General features: G+C 41.3%; 1 protein-coding gene across 1 annotated transcript; it reads right to left on the bottom strand.

Moving 5' to 3' along the window:
- Positions 1 to 4,320: 4,320 nt before the first annotated feature.
- LOC146978002 (serine/threonine-protein kinase Sgk1) lies at positions 4,321 to 14,891 on the bottom strand. Its single transcript, XM_085790787.1, has 13 exons — positions 14,677 to 14,891; positions 13,961 to 14,036; positions 13,031 to 13,109; positions 12,896 to 12,936; positions 12,043 to 12,100; positions 11,873 to 11,956; positions 11,638 to 11,769; positions 9,891 to 10,003; positions 9,665 to 9,788; positions 8,258 to 8,353; positions 7,367 to 7,522; positions 7,153 to 7,242; positions 4,321 to 5,135 (listed from the first exon to the last, which is right to left on the bottom strand). Exons 1-13 carry the CDS (start codon positions 14,744 to 14,746, stop codon positions 4,971 to 4,973), a joined length of 1,284 nt encoding a protein of 427 aa, XP_085646913.1. The 5' UTR covers positions 14,747 to 14,891; the 3' UTR covers positions 4,321 to 4,970.
- Positions 14,892 to 16,800: the final 1,909 nt, after the last annotated feature.

Genomic DNA, 16,800 nt, shown 5'->3' on the forward strand with positions numbered 1-16,800 from the left:
ACAGGTGAGAGAAAAAAAAGGACAAACATTTGTTACTTGTCTTGAAAAGTATTAAAAGGTGATAAATCAATTTTCGGAAAAGTAAGACCCTTAAAAAGTATTAAAAAGTCTTTTCGGGACTTTATAAAGTCTTAAATTTTCAAGGTTTTTTTTTCTGAATTAGCTGTCCAAGAGTTTGAGTCCTAAAAAACATTGTAAAAGTGTGTGAATTTATTCATTTTATTAAAAACCAAAGATGAACCGGTACATAAAAAAGAAAAGAAGATTTTTGTTTTTTGAGTGGAGCAATGTTTTTTTTGTTTTGTTTTTTGATAAACTTTGCCTTTGATTTATTATCCCAGCCTATTTTGAATTATGTTGTATCATAGTGGTTTATTGTCTTTATCACAAACTAAAACTGTTACGTTAAAGTGTCACTGATGTAAATGGTTACAGCTTGAAGCGGCGGTGAGGTATTGAAAAATATTGAGAAGGTCTTGAAAAAGTCTTAAAAAGGTTTTAAAATTAACTTCAAGATTCCCTGGTCCAGTTGAGTCGAGTCGTTAAATGTCAGTTTGGTCTCAGTCTGTCGATGCTAACAGGCTAACTCTGGCTTAAAAGCTAGAATTTGAATTTAACGGTTGAGTCATTTCAGAATTGGAGGGAAATGTAACGTTAGAGACAAACGCCTCAAATTTTATTTTTTAGTTGATAATTTAGGTCTGTGCAGCAGCTCAGGAATCAAAGATACACCTTTTATTACATGTTTATATTGTGTGCCATGAGTGCCCTGTAGTAACAATGAGTAATAGTAATAGAATAGAATATACTTTTGCTCCAGTGTACAAAGGTGAAGAATATTATATCTGCAGCAGAATAATACAATACAACAACGTAAGATAAATTTCAAATTAAATATTGCAAAATGTATTGCCAAATTACAAAAATTAAAAACTACAAGAATAAACCCCAAAATGTGCCCCTCCCCTCCCCCCATCTTAACAGTAGGCCTATATACAAAAGAAAATATAAGCATACAATAAATAATTCTCTGTTGAGGTGGTATTGCACCTAGAAATAAGCTGCTTCATTGTACAGGCCATAGTGAGTAATCAAGTAATCAATGCTAATGTTGGCTGTCTAGCAGAAAAAGGTGCTAGATGCTACTGTGAGGTTGAGAACAAATTTACCGGTAGTTAGCTAAAGAAACAAAGAAAACTTTGGAAATAATTTGCCTTATTCTGATAGTATGAGTTGCATTGCTTCAAGTGACACAATCAATCAAGTTTTGGTATTTCATGAATGATTTACATGAAATATATATATTTTTTTACATCAAATGTCCTCCAATTCTGGGATGTCCCGGTTACATTTAAGCTAATTTCTAATCTGTAGGGTAAGCACCATTGAAACAACACAACTGATGATACAGTGGAAAATACAGTAAAATGATGTGTTTATTTATTTATTTAGAGGACAGTGCACATTAATGGACATTTCTGTAAATGTCATGATGTGAAAAAGACCTCAGGCCATTAAAATACAGAAAACAAGGACACAAAGGTCGAGACATCCATAGAAACACAACATATCCATGTAAAGAACAGAATCCATTAGACAATAACACTAAATGAGAGACATCCATACAACACTACAGAAACAATAACAAAGCTTCTTCTCTTCTAAATACTTAACTTTATCTTTCATTGAATTTCTCAGTCATTCTTTCAATAATTGTTCAAAAATGTAGAACAAAATGCACATCACTACTTAACAATATAAACTGTGTTAATTAAGATTAAGATTATTGTTTTTTTGGGTTTGTTTTTTTATTTTTTTTATTTTATTGCCCAAACAATTAATGATTTAATTGATGCTGTATGTGGAAGGTTGATAAATAAATGGAATAACCCTTAGTTGCAGCCCTCCCTAAAGCAGATTAAAAACTTTAAAGGTAGCATCCCACAAACAACAACAGCACATTCACCTTGAATTTAGAGACTTTATTTGCCATTTCTGACACAGATTACAGTGTAATGTTTCAGTTGATCACATAAATTAATCTCTTTATACAGTAGCAGTTGCATGAAAATAAATATTACATTTAAAATACAAAACAGAAAAGTAACGCTTCCAAATATGGAAGAAAATAATCTAGAACTGTGCGTTTCCTTATTAATTTTTTAAAATTATTATCTTCAGCAGGCTTGAAAATGTGTTTTCTGTATGAAAAAACCTAAAGTGTTTAGACTCAGGGGGGCAAAACAAAGTCATGAACCATCTGAGTTAAGATCCTCTCAATAATTTAAAGAATATCAGAGCATAAATTACAATTTACACATCTGCTTAAAGAGATAAAATTATAATTATTTTTTCTGAATTAACAACATTTTATTGCACTTTCCAGACACCGAACACCGCTCCCCCCTGTGGCTCGTCGTCACGTTCATGAAGCACTTTCCTTTTCTTACCGATTATTTTCTAGAAAAGGGATCAGGAGGTTTTAGGGACAAGAGATATGTAGTACATACAGTTTACATGGATCAGGCCGCCTTGGACAGGCACAACAAGACATTCACAGTTCCTCTCTACGTGATGCATAAATACAAAAACATAGTTCAGTAGATCCTACATTTGTCCGTTTGTCTGCAGTGTTTGCGATAAAACAGCAATCACCTTGAATTAAACAGATGGACCGATATAGAGAAGGTGCTCTCGCCGATGAGGCTGTTATTGCTGGTTGAACTCTGTCTCACTCTCAGGATCAATGAGAGATCTGTCATAAAGTTTGCAAACAGCACATGAAGACACACACAGTCACTAGTCGTAGATGAAAAGGAAGTTGGAAAATCCCAAAATAAAATATATTGCCGTACAGGAAATACAGTTTTCATTTAATCTCTCTCTCTCTATATATATATATTAACTAGGAAACATTTAGAACTCATTTATAATATACACAGAACTGTATTAAAAGTAAACAGTTAATGTTTGTGGTTATTAAAACATGAAAACCTTTTTGGTTTTTCAATAAAATATATGTAGCTTCTTTTTTTTTCTACACAGTACAGTAAAACTTTTGATCTTTAGTTGATGAGGACAAACCGGTCAAAGAAGAAAGTGTCGTTAAAGCAAACTCTCGTTAACTGTTTGGTCCAGTGTTGAAATAAATGCCTTTTGATCTTTGTCCACAGTGGAGATATGAAATAATGATATGTAGTCGTCTAAGTATCCAACGCTGATGATGATGCTTAAAGCAAAAAGTGTTTCACTTTTCTTGACCCTTGTTTCCTCAAGTGCAATTGAGCAGTCGCATGAAAACAACAAAAACAACACATAGTGAACGTAGAGACTTTAGCTTTAACGTGTCGTCGTCGTCGTCCCCCGGGTCTCACAAGGCTCCGTTGGACATGTTGGTCAAAAACAACTTGTTATTACTACATTATAGGAGATTATTCTTTATTGTTTGTTTTACTTTTCTGTATGAAACACAGGGTTCCTACACAAGTATGGAAAGTATGGAAAAGTATGGAATTTTATACATTTCCAGGTCTGTAAAAATATGGAAAATGGTAACTATTGTATGGAAATATATTTATTTTATTTATCTTATCTTGGTTTGGTCTTATCTGAAGTTATTTGGGTTAAATATTTTGTACAGTATGTGCTATTGTATTCAGCTACAATCTGGAAATGATTTGGTTGCATAATGGCATACCCATTCAGAATAATGAAAAGAAATTATATATTATTATTAGATTTTTTTTTTACAGAGAAATCTGGAAATTAGGGTCTGGAAAAAGTATGGAATTTGGAAATTTCAAATGTGTAGGAACCCTGGAAACAGAAAGGATCTAGCTCTACCTTTATCTGTGTGTTATATATGTGTCGGACACATGAAAGGTGTCTTTGACCACATCTCTGAGCCGTTGGAACCCAGACTAAGGATGTCACGATTACTTGTTTTCACAATTAATCGTGGCATTAAACGCCACAATTAATTGATCGTAAAGATTCCTAAATACCGTTACTCTCACAAAAATTTTATGTTGGAACCTTATTGGCAGATGTGCGCAAAAAATAAAGGTAAATGCACAGATACTGGTCCATTTATCTAACGTAACATTGAATTGGTAGGAATTTAAATGTTAGCGTGTCATTTTTTATAAAAAAAAAAAAGCAAAACAAAACAAAAAACGATTAAAATAAGCGCAAACATTTGGTATAGATGACAATTTGTGACCTGAATATTTCAAACACTTCCCCTGGGGATTAAGAATCGGTCATCATATTAATAGATGCTTGAAATATTTTGTGTAATAATCGTTATAATCGTAGTACCGTGATTATTTCTCTGACAATAATCGTACCAAGAAAATGTACTATAATCGTGACATCCCTGACCCAGACAGAACCCGTTGATGTCCGAGGGGACGACTCGTACCGTAGCCGTCAGAAGTCCAAACTGATGAAATGATGGAGTGGTTTCTTCTGATAAAGCTGGTTCTTCTCCAACGTCCAAACTGCCTTTTGAACCTCAGGCACTTCTCTCTTCTCTTCATGTCACTTCACCAGCGGCTGCGAGGTCCAGATTGAACCTCCAAGAACCTCCAGAGCGCCATGTTAGTTGTCCGACCCCGGAGTTGCTCCCATGCTTGGCACACACACACACACACACACACTGTTGTTCACTAGTGTTGGGTGGTTGGTTGAGGCAGAGGAGTCGTCGTGCCACTGGTGTCGTAACATGAGAGTCTCCGTCTGTACACAAGTCGTGCACTAGTTCCTTGGTGATTGCCCCCCCACCACCCCATCCAACCCCCCTCTTCCTTGTGTCCAGCCGTTCGTCTTAAAGTCTCCACGCGGGCCTGCTGGTCCCGGCTTGGTTCCTCCTTCCTTCCTCTGCCACAGTATAAAGACTTATTAAAGTCCGCCAGGTCCAGAGCACATCCAGAGTCCTGTTCCCTGCTGCTGGATCGGATCGGACGTCCTCACATGAAGCTGTGGTCGGCCGGCGGTCCGTAGGAGAAGCCGGGGAAGGCGCCGGCCGCCTCCTTCACGCTGCTGGTCACGGTGGGAGCGTCGGTGCACAGGGAGGACGACACCGGCAGGTGGGTGAACTCCGGGTCGAAGTGCGTCAGGTCGGTGGGGCCGCTCTGTGAAGGAGACCAGACGGTTATTGATGAGCGTTGTGAATAGGGATGTCACGATTATAGGTTTTCTTTGTACGATTATTGTCAGAGAAATAATCACGGTATTACGATTATCACGATTATTATGCATTAAAGGGACAACGAGGAGTTTCTATTCGGTTATAAAAAAGTCTCACGTTAATGTGGATGAATCTACGCTTCCCACACTTGTTAATGGCTCCATTTTCGATAAATATATCATTCTGTCTCTATCGTTATTTTGTTATTATTAGTGGTGGCGGAAATGCTGGGCGAGCCGACCAGCGTTTCCTTCGTGGCAAGTCATGAGAATAACGCCACCAAATCGCAGTTTATGGTCGGAACTACGACGTATGTGATCGTCTTCGAACCTCTGACTTTAATTATTGATGAATGAAAACATGAGTCTGTCTTGCACCGGTCAAAGAATTTTACGGTGCGCGCGGAGGCTCATAAATGTAGAGTGAAAACGCTTCGCTTTTCCAAAACTCCTCGTTGTCCCTTTAATTAATTTACATCATATGAATGTGTAAAATCAAATACAGTCAAAATATAATTACAATACGCTAAATATTTTAAGTCTCTCTACTATTAATATATAACCATTAACAAATTATTAATCCTGTCGGGGAAGTGTTTTAAATATTCAAGTCATTAATTGTCATCTATACCAAATGTTTAAGTTTATCATTGTTTGTTTTTTTAGCACAAATTACTCACTGACAGTTAAATCCCTACCAATTGTATGTTAAGTTAGGTAAATGGACCCGTATTTCTTACATTTACCTTCACTTTGGTGCACATCTGCCTCTGTGTTTCCAACATCTTTTTTGGAAAGTGACGGTATTTAAGAATCTTTACGACTTTATTAATTATGGTGTTCAATACCGTGATTAATTGTGAAAACAAGTAATCGTGACATCCCTAATTGTGAAGTCACAGATTGATTGAATATAGGTGGTTCCAGCTTCCTAAAGGTGCTGCTCAGTGTTTTTATTGATTATGGGACTAAAACTACGGAATAAATCGCCTGTTCTTCCTTCAGTAAACCAAGTCTTTGGGTTTTTGACTTAACCCTCCTGTTTCCTCCTGGGTCAAGGAAGGAAGGAAGGAAGGAAGGAAGGACGAAGGGAAAGAAGGAAGAAAGGTAGGAAGGATGATGGGAAAGAAGGAAGGACAAAGGGAAAGATGGGAGGAAAGAAGGAAGGGGGAAAGGAAGGAAAGATAGATGGAGGGAGGGAACAGATTGGGTCAAAAAGGAATGAAGAAGTAAGGATGAAGGAGGGAAGGGAGGAAAAAAGGATTGTGGAAAGAAGGAAAGGGACAAAGGAAGGAAAGAAAGATGGAAGGAGGGAACAGATTGGGTCAAGGAAAGAAGAGGGGAAAGAAGGAAGGAAGGGAAAACGGATTGTGGAAAGAAGGAAGGAAAGAAAGATGGAGGGAGGGAACAGATTGATTCAAGGAAGGAAGAAGGGAAAGAAGGAAGGAAGGGGAAAAAGGATTGTGGAAAGAAGGAAGGGAAAAAGGAAGGAAAGAAAGATGGAGGGAGGGAACAGATTGATTCAAGGAAGGAAGAAGGGAAAAAAGGATTGTGGAAAGAAGGAAGGGAAAAAGGAAGGAAAGAAAGATGGAGGGAGGGAACAGATTGATTCAAGGAAGGAAGAAGAGAAAGAACGAAGGAAGGGAAAAAGGATTGTGGAAAGAAGGAAGGAAAGAAAGATGGAAGGAGGGAACAGATTGGGTCAAGTGGATCAAAAGAGGAAGGAAGAAGAAGTAAGGACGAAGGGAAGTAAGGACGATGAAAAGGAAGGAGGGAAAGAAGGAAGGATGAAGGAAGGGAACATATTGGGTCAATTTGACCCAGAAGGACGACAGGAGGGTTGAGACGGTTGAAGGCTTTGTCACATTGGGAACTTGTAACTGGTTGTTTTTTTTGGCTCTTTTTGGCTGAATATTGACTATATTGGCTCATAGACAAATTAAAGGCACAGTTGGAACGTACCACTGAGGGGATGAACGGGGGTGTGATCTTCTTGGCCATGAGGTCGTCCCAGTTGATGGGAGAGAAGAAGGAGTGGTACTTGAGCTCAAGCTGCAGAAGAAGGAGAAGAAGAAGTCAGAGATGAGCAGACCGATGGAAACAGGCGTCGTCATGGACACTTCATGACATTTCTTTGTCTTATGTTTTTTTTTTTTTTTTTGGTCTCTCCACTTACGAAGTCGTCCTTCACCCCCAGCCTCTTGGTGCGGTCCTTCTGCAGCAGCCCCTCCAGCAGCTCGCGGCCGGCGTTGGACACGTTGGGTTTGAGCACCGGGTCCTTCTGCAGGATGTTGTTGTACATCTCCGCTGTGTTGCGGCTGTAGAACGGAGGCTGTAGAGAAATGACAAATTAAGTTAATTTAGTGTGTAAACAAACAGGAAGTTAAAGGGATAGTAGCATTTTTTTTAAAGTGGGGTTGTATGATCTACAAATAGCCCCCAAGTACTTTAATTGCAGTAGAAGACTCTCTGCACTCCTCCTGTTAGCAACGCCAGCCCATAATAGCCCTGCCCAGAGATTTACAACATACATTGTTGTGAATGGGCCCAAAGAAACAGCCTATTTTCGCGGCCTAAAAGAGGTTTTACCTGAAAAAAAATACACAGTTCCATTGTTCGCTATACTATATTTTTTTCCAGCCCCTCAAAGTGCAGGAAAAACGCTGTTTTTATTCGGACCTAACCAACTGCTGATCGACGGGCGCTAACCCTGGGCGGAGGGATACGTGAGTTGGTTAGATCCAAATAAAAACTGCGTTTTTCCTGCACTTTGAAGGGCTGGAAAAAATTATATTATAGCGAACAATGGAACTGTGTATTTTCTTTCAGGTAAAACCTCTTTTAGGCCGTGAAAATAGGCCGTTTCTTTGGGTCCATTCACAACAATGTATGTTGTAAATCTCTGGGCAGGGCTATTATGGGCTGGCGTTGCTAACGGGAGGAGTGCAGAGAGTCTTCTACTGCAATTAAAGTACTTAGGGGCTATTTGTAGATCATACAACCCCACTTTTAAAAAAATGCTACTATCCCTTTAAATTCTCAGGCGTGAAGTCCGAGTTTGACTCACAAGTCCGTAGAGCATCTCGTAGAGCACGGAGCCCAGACACCACCAGTCCACCGTGCGGTCGTACGCCTGCTTCTTCAGAACCTCAGGGGCCAGATACTGTGAGGAGAGAAGACAGGAGGAGTCAGTGACAGGTCAGCGTCCACAGCCGGGCCTCGGCGCTGAGTCGGTGCTGAGTCGGTGCTGAGTCGGCGCTTTCACACAGACACGGTTCTGGTTCTGACTCTGGTTCGGTTCTGGAGTCTCAAAGCCTCTGTGCTTTCTGGTGAACCAGTGGGTGTATGTTACCCTGCGAAATGTGAATCCGAACTTTTAGTCCTGTTGCTTTTATCTTGTATTGTATTTATCTGTGTGTTGTGTGATTTCTGTGTCATGTAAGTGTAGTAACTTTTCTGCTGCTGTCTTGGCCAGGCTTCCCTTGAAAAAGAGGCCATTGTGTCTCAATGGGACCGACCTGGTTAAATAAAGGCAAAACAAACCCTGCATAACTCAAAATATTTGCTTTTATGCAGTCTCTGTAATCCTTCTTCAGTTTTTTAAAGTTTATTAATTATTTGGTCCGGTGTTGGACCCAGAATTCAAAGATAAGAATTACTTTACTTTTATGTTATGTGTAGGGACTACAGATGGAAATTAGCTGGGAGCTAAGTCTGGTGCAACCATCTTTTAATTTTTTCCTTTAAATGATTAATGTAATTGCACATTGTCCCTTATTAGTAAACTAATAAACTAAACTAAACTAAACTTTATTAAGCCCCAAAGGGAAATTCATACAACTTGTTCTTTCTTGTTCTGCTTTCTATAGCTTTTCTTGAAATTCTGTCGATGCCCAAATCACCACTAAACATTTAGTTTCCTTAGCAGACCACAACAAATTATGTTTCTCCCTGTTGTCAGTCACTGCCTTCTCCTTCTTCCTGCTCGTCTTCACAGGCTAGAATATAGCTGCGTTCAAGACAACTCGGAAGTCGGGAAAAAACGAGCTCCGAGTTGTAAAAAAATGAATTGAACGGCATCGAACTCGGATATTACAATACAGGTCGGAAACTCGGGTATCATATCAGAGCTCCGACTTGACGTTACGACAGCATCAAAACATGGCAGCCCTCGTCTTAAACGGTTAGAATTTAGACATTTTAAGTTATTTGTTGAGGTTTGAATGCATATTTTTGTGTAGCTATTACTGCAGTAGCCTATATGAAATACGTTTATATTAAGCTGTGATTGTTGTATGGTGTGAAATTGTGGTCCTCGTATGTGACGGAAATAACGTTTAACTGTTATCAAGGCTGTAACATTATTCATCTGCTGCGTCTCCTCTCCTCCAAAATAAACATAATTTACTGCTGCATTTATTTTTTTCGTATTCAGCTATGAGCCACAACATGCCAAACTTCCTTCAGGTAGTACCTCAGGTGTCCCACAGAAGGTGGTGGTGGTCCCGTTGGCCTCCACACCTTCCTTACACAGCCCGAAGTCGGTGAGGACGATGTGGCCCTGGGAGTCCAGCAGGATGTTCTCAGGCTTCAGGTCCCTGCAGACAGACACAAACAAACAAGAAGCTGTTAGTAACTCCTGCAGGTTTCTCACAGTATCACAGTCGTCCACTGGGGGGCGCCGCAGGACTGGGCTTTACCTGTACACAATGTGCAGGGAGTGGAGGTAGCCAAGTGCACTTGCAATTTCAGCAGCATAGAACCTGGCTCTGGGCTCCAGGAAGATCCTCTCTCTCTGGAGATGGTAGAACAGCTGGAGAGAGAAAGAGAGAGAAAGATGAACTCTGTCAGTGTCGACCGACCTCAGGAGGATTCACTGTGACCCGGTTTAGTCCGGTTTAGGCAAGGCAAGGCAAGGCATCTTTATTTATATAGCGCATTTCATACCAAGGCAACTCAATGTGCTTTACATAAAGACAAAACATTAAAAAAAAAGAAGCATAAGACAGAATAAAAACAAACAAAACACTGAAAACAGAGTTAAAAGCAAGAGCAAATAAAAGTAAAATAAAAGAAAATAGATAAAGTTTTAAGTTCTCAGCTATAAGCACGTGAAAAGAGAAATGTTTTTAACCTGGATTTAAAAGTGCTTACAGTTGGGGCTGATTTCAGTTCTGTTTAGGGTTGCAAAGGGGTGGAAAATTTCCAGTAAATTTCCAGAAACTTTCCGGAAACTTTCCATGGGAAGTTAAGCTGGGGAATTTTGGAAATATTCCAAATTGGAAACTTTCCACGGGAATTATGGGAATTTATGTGAATTAACTAGAAATTGGGGGTAATTTAAACAAGCTGTATCATATCCAAACATATTATGTAAGTATTTTGTTTTGTCATAAGCAGACATCCGTGCAAAATAATACAATTAAAAGGACATTATCAAGTTTTAAAGCAGATATCAGTGGAATGTTTTTGTTAATATAAGTCCTAAATAGTCCTATTTTCCGTCAGCAATCACTTACATGAAGTATTTCAGCCTAAACACGAGTCTCTCCGTCACTCTGCTCTGCTGTAACCCGAGGAGAAAATTTTCCTTGTGGGATACAAGTGTTATCCAATGAGGGGAGAGAACGGCATGAAGGGCTGTGTGTGCAGCCAAGGGATGCGCGTGAATGTGGTGACGTAGCACGAGGACCAATTGATGCCTGACAAGGGCGGGGGCTGCTAACTCATGGTGCGTTCAATGAAACTCGTACTTTGTGTTTTTCCTTCCTGTGAAGTCATACCAGTTCGATCTGGTACGAGTTCATGGGTCGGAAGTTACGAGTGGCCGTTATAGGGAACTTTCACAGACAACAGGACGGTAAAAACACGAGCTACGGGTTACCTGGAACGCTACCAAGTCGTAGTTGTGACTTGAAGCTGTAACTTACGGTTTCAAAAGCCTGCCTTGAACACAGCATTAGCCGAAACGGCCGTGCCACTGATATCTGCTTTAATTCTTGTTTGAACAATCAGTTCTTTTACTGAACAACAAAAATATGAATGTTGAGTAAAATAACCCCCCCCCTCCCCCCAAAAAAAAAAAAAAAAATCCCATTCAAAATGTTAAAGGGATAACGAGGAGTTTTTATTTGGTTATAAAAAAGTCTCATATTAATGTGGATGAACTACATTACTGTTGTTATTATTATAATAGTGGTCGGCTCACCCAGCATTTCCTAGTTTCGGTTTTGCGGATGCTGCCCTGTGGGTCATGGGAATAACGCCGCCAAATCGCGGTTTATGGTCGGAACTACGACGGTATCTGATGGTAAATTTCTGATTTATTCCCGTTTATTCCCATATATTCCCGTTATTTCCCATGAAAAGTTTCCAACTTTGAAAATTCCCGGAATTTTGCAACCCGGTTTAGTCCGGTTTAGTCCGGTCCGGTCGTGTCTCACTCACCTCTCCACCGTTCACGTAGTCCAGCACAAAGTAGAGCTTGTCTGTGGTCTGGAAGGAGTAGTGCAGCCCCACCAGGAACGGGTGTTTGATGTTCTTCATCAACACGCTGCGCTCGGCCATGATGTGTTTGTGCTGCGAGGGGGCGGAGTCAAGGCGGAGACGTGTTAGTTATTGTTTATATATTCATCGTGGTGGAGTTTAAAGTCTGTAAAGCATCAGGTGTGTGAGCGCTCACCTCCTTCTTCTTCATGATGATCTTCTTCTGCAGGACTTTGACTGCGTAGTATTTGGAGGACTCTTTGTGTCGGGCCAGAAGAACCTGCAGCGGCGACACAGGTGATGAGACCAGAGCACGTAAACACACAACACAACAACACACAGGTAAACACTCAGAGACACACTCACCTTCCCAAAGCTGCCTTTGCCGATGATTTTGAGGTAGTCAAAATCACAGGGTTTGATCCTGTGGAGGACAAACAGACACAACGTCAGAGTTCATTCTCCACAGTGAACTCCAGCCAGGGCCGTTGCTAGGAATTCTGGGCCCCCTTAAAGAATACTAAAGTGGGCCCCTCCCCCTAACTTTTCCAGTTTTTTTTTTTTCTTAGACTACGTATGTATTATCATGTATTATTTAGCCTACTTTGTTTTGACGCTAATGCAGCATTACACTCAAGTATCTTACCAAGAATATTTGTCTTATTTCTAGTCAAAATGTCATTTCTAGTCGAAATAAATCTCATTATACTTAAAATAAGACTCATCATATTAAAAGTAGCTTGTTTTTAGACACTTTTTTTTACTTCTTTCAAGCATATTTTCACTTGAAATAAGTAGAAAAAATCTGATAGTGGAACAAGTTTTTCTTCCTTATTACAAGCACAAAAAAACATGCTTTCACTGGCAGATTTTTCTACTTATTTCAAGTGAAAATTTGTTTGAAACAAGTGAAAATGATCTAAAAAAAAAAAGAGGAAATTTTAAGTGGAAAGAGCTTAGCTTTGACTAGAAATTAGACATTTGGACAAGAAATAAGACAAAAATTCTTGGAAAGATGTTGAGTTTTTACAGTGTACTATGAGTATTAGTCAGGGTCTTACGCAGAATAAATCAGTCATACAAAGATTAGACTACTGGGGTTTTTTATGGACCCCACCGGGCGCTGGGCCCCTAGAATTATCATCACCTTTCTCCCCTATACAACGGCCCTGCACTCCAGCAACCTGAGGAGGAGTTTCTGGTTTCTGCAGATACTTACTGAGTCTCCTCAGCCAGGGAACTCCGTGAGTTTAGGCACCGCTGAAAGATGAGAAACAGGAAGAAGTTCTCGTGAATACTTTTCTTTGTTGAGGACGGAACAAGTCGGAGAGAGTCAGCGAGAGTTCACTCTTACCGGATTTTCAGGAAGATCGTTGTTGTCGAGCTCCTCGTTTTGATTCTCGTCGATCTTCAGGAAGCCGTTGACCTCGACGCTGGAGGAGAAACACAGCAGAGTCTCGTCAGGTTTGTGAACGGAGCATGTGAAGAGGCATTCGGGTCAACCATGGTGACCTCTTTGTCTGGATCTTAAGCCTCTGAGCCGTTACGAGACGGGTTCAGACGGCTCTGCGGGACTCAGGGTCCGGCTCAGACGGCCCGGTCCTCCTGCAGAGCAGCTGCAGGGGACAGATGCTCCGGCACCAGACCCATGATCTGGAGGCTGCAGGCCATGTATCATGTAATAATTGAATTACTGGGTTTATCCCGGTGTCGGGGACAGAGGGGATTTACTGGGAAGGTGATTATGCGGTGGAGGAGAGGAGGTTGTTAACGAGCTCGTCATGAACCGACTATTCTTACCCCGCTGTTCTCGGACCCAGATTAGCCTTTACACAGAATGTCCTGCCAAACCGGCGGGATTGGCCCCACACACACACACACACACACACACACACACACTGACTGAATGAGCCGGTGACTTTGAGTTACGGGTTTGATCCATTCTAGTGCATTTTCACAGGTAACAGGTCGGAAAAACACGAGTTACGGGTCGGAAACTCTACGAAATCGTAAGTCGTAACTTGAAGTCGTGACTTATGGGTTCAAAAATAAATAAATAGCCTAAATAAAAAGAATAAAACACTGTTCTCGGACCCAGATTAGCCTTTACACAGAATGTCCTGCCAAACCGGTGGGATTGGCCCCCCACACACACACACACACACACTGACTGAATGAGCCCAGTGTGACTTTACACAGGAAGTGGTTTCCAGGCCGAGCCCCCCCCCCCTCACAGATCTAAATCTAACATTTACATAAGAGAACGTCCTCCGATGACACTCACTGTTGGCAGATGTGTGGAGTGGCCACCAGCTTCTGGATGAAGTCATTCAGACCCATCTTCCTCTCCTTGATGAAAGCTGCAGATGGACAGAGAGAGAAGGTGGGGGGGGGGTTAGTGTCTGATGATGACACACATGATGATGATGATGAAGACTGAGTCTCCTGTTTGAGGACAAACGAGGTGTTGGAGCAGTAATCTGCTGTTACAGGACAGAGACCGAGCTGCTGCTGCTGCTGCTGCCGCGGGCTTAGAGGTTACACAACCACCACACACACACACACACACACACACACACAACCAACACATAGCCTACATACACACAGCATTGCGTTTCCATTCAGGACAAAGCGACGGACCTTCTGTTCTCTCATTCATCATCAGTGACGCATTAACAACCAATCATCACCATCATCAATAATAGGCTAATTTTATATAGGCCTATATGTATATATATATATATATTTACAAAGCTTCTTATGTCGGGAGGTTTTTTTTTTTTTAAAACAACTTTTTAAATGAAAGTGGAACAAAACAGCGCGTCACAGTTCGGATCGATCAGTGATTAAAATAATCAATAAAGGCAGACAGACTCCCATCAGAGCGGTTTCCTAACGAGCAGCTGTCCAGACACTGATCCGATGACATTATATAATATATATATATAGCCTATAATATATATAATAATAATAATAATAACAACAGCGGCGGCAGCTCACCGGCCAGCAGAGCCACGATCCCTCTCATCTTGCAGTAGGTCAGGTCGCATCCAGCCTCGGTCACAGCCATGATCAATCAATAAATCAATAAATCAATAATAAATATCCAGAGAACGGCAGCTGCGGCTCCTATAGGTCCGTCTGTCGGTCGGTCGGTCGGTGTCCAGTCCCGGTGTGTCCCGGTGTCCACGCGCAGAGCTCCGGTTCCGCAGTGCCGCTGTGCGCCGCCGGAGAGGAACCGAAGCCTTTTATACCGGGGGGGAGAGGAGGCCACGCCCCCTTTCTGCCGTCACCTGCTGTATCCCCGGCAACCACTTGGCAGGCGTGACGTCACGGGATTCCTCTGCAGCCAGAATGAAGAAGGAGGAGGAGGAGGAGGAGGAGGAAGAGGAGGGGGTTCTTCTCTTCACACTCCTCTTCATCTTCTGTCAATGGAAAACTCCACTGAGTGAAACCAGTGATGGAGGAGGAGGAGGAGGAGGAGGTGAACTGTACCCACTGCAGTGTCTCTGTCAACCAAACCTTGGTTCATTTATTTTGGTCTTTGGCCCACACACCAGACAACTTTGGAGCAGACTGGCCACGCTTTATCAGTGATCATTCATATTTATCCCCAGTTTAATTTATGCTGGAAAAATGTTTTGTTTGGCTACACTGAATATGATAAAAAACAACAACTAAATTCTCAGTTTTATATGATTAACTTTATCCAAATTTTATATACATAAGTCAAAATTTTCTGGTAAGAAGCCAAAGTCAATATATCTCCTCCCTCTGTGATTGTGAGAATAAAAAAGCTGTATGATCTTTGTAAGCTTTACAAAATATTTATTTAAGTTTATGTCTTTTCTGTCTTGCTGTCATCCCCTGGCGTATTTATGATGGTTTTTGGTTGTGTATTAATGTTGTATACACTTAAGCCGGTGCATATTCTCATTTGCCCAGGTCATAGTATTTCAAAGGAGGTTAAATCGAAAGCAACTGGACTTAGTTATTTGTCTAGGAAGACGTTTCACCTCTCATCCAAGAGGCTTCATCAGTTCATGTAGCATCTGACCAGGCTGGGACTGGTCCAACTATACACTTATTTCATCTAACTGTATTCAATCCTGTGTATACTCTTGTTGTCAATAAAGTTGTATTAAAAAAAAAAAGGAGGAGGAGGAGGAGGAGCGATCTTCATCATCACCTTCTGCACTGCTGCTGCTGCTGCTGCAGTCTTTTATTTTGAAAGGGTGTGAAGAAATGTATGTCACGACTGGTGCATTGGATTTCAGCTGCAAAGTGCAACCACACTAATCCACACAGTGCATGTCCTGCTGTACATACATGATGATGATGAGGTCACGGCGGTGAAGGTGACTCCACAGCGTCACACTTACATAAATTCGTAGAAGCTCCAGTGGACGAGGACGAGGACGAGTCCAGCTGCTCCAGATGTGGTCCACTAACCCTGTAAGTTACATAACAGCTGCATAACACAGCCAGATGTGCAGCTGCAGCAGCACATCCCGCTCCCACGCGCTGAAGGATTATTTGGCTTCTGTTGATCCTCTGCTCCTCTTCATCATGTGTGTCGGCCTCCTCTTCCTCCTCTTCCTCTTCCTCCTTCTCCTCTTCCTCTTCCTCTTCCTCCTCCAGACTCTTTGTTCTCCATGTCGTCTCTCTCGCTCTCAGGTTTAATGTTGGATGAACTGATCAGAGACCTCAGATAGTGTTTTAACCACAGTGATTATTAAAGAGGAACTCTGCAGCAGGATTTCCACCTTAAAGGGATAGTTCAACATTTTGGCAAACTGGCCCATTGCCATAATCCCTATAGTCATAGCAGTAGGTTCGTTACCTTTAATTGTCGGTGCAAGCTGTTTTTAGAACGGTGGAGCAGAGCCGTGAGCTGCTCAGAGCTACGCTACAGAGGCTCATTATGGGATTTCTTGGTTTCCCATCATCAAACTCATCAAATACACAATCCAACAACTCCACAAAAACGCTCTGGTGGACAAGTTGTGACCTGCACATTCACCACACTATGAGATAATAACACAACGTTACCAGACAGAGTTGTTTTAGAGGTAAATACAGAGACTGCTTGATGAAAAACTGTCCCGGCCTGAAGGCAACGCA

Source organism: Trachurus japonicus, chromosome 11, assembly GCF_045865225.1.
Source record: "Trachurus japonicus isolate A0001 chromosome 11, Traja_1.0".
Classification (NCBI taxonomy): Eukaryota; Metazoa; Chordata; class Actinopteri; order Carangiformes; family Carangidae; genus Trachurus; species Trachurus japonicus.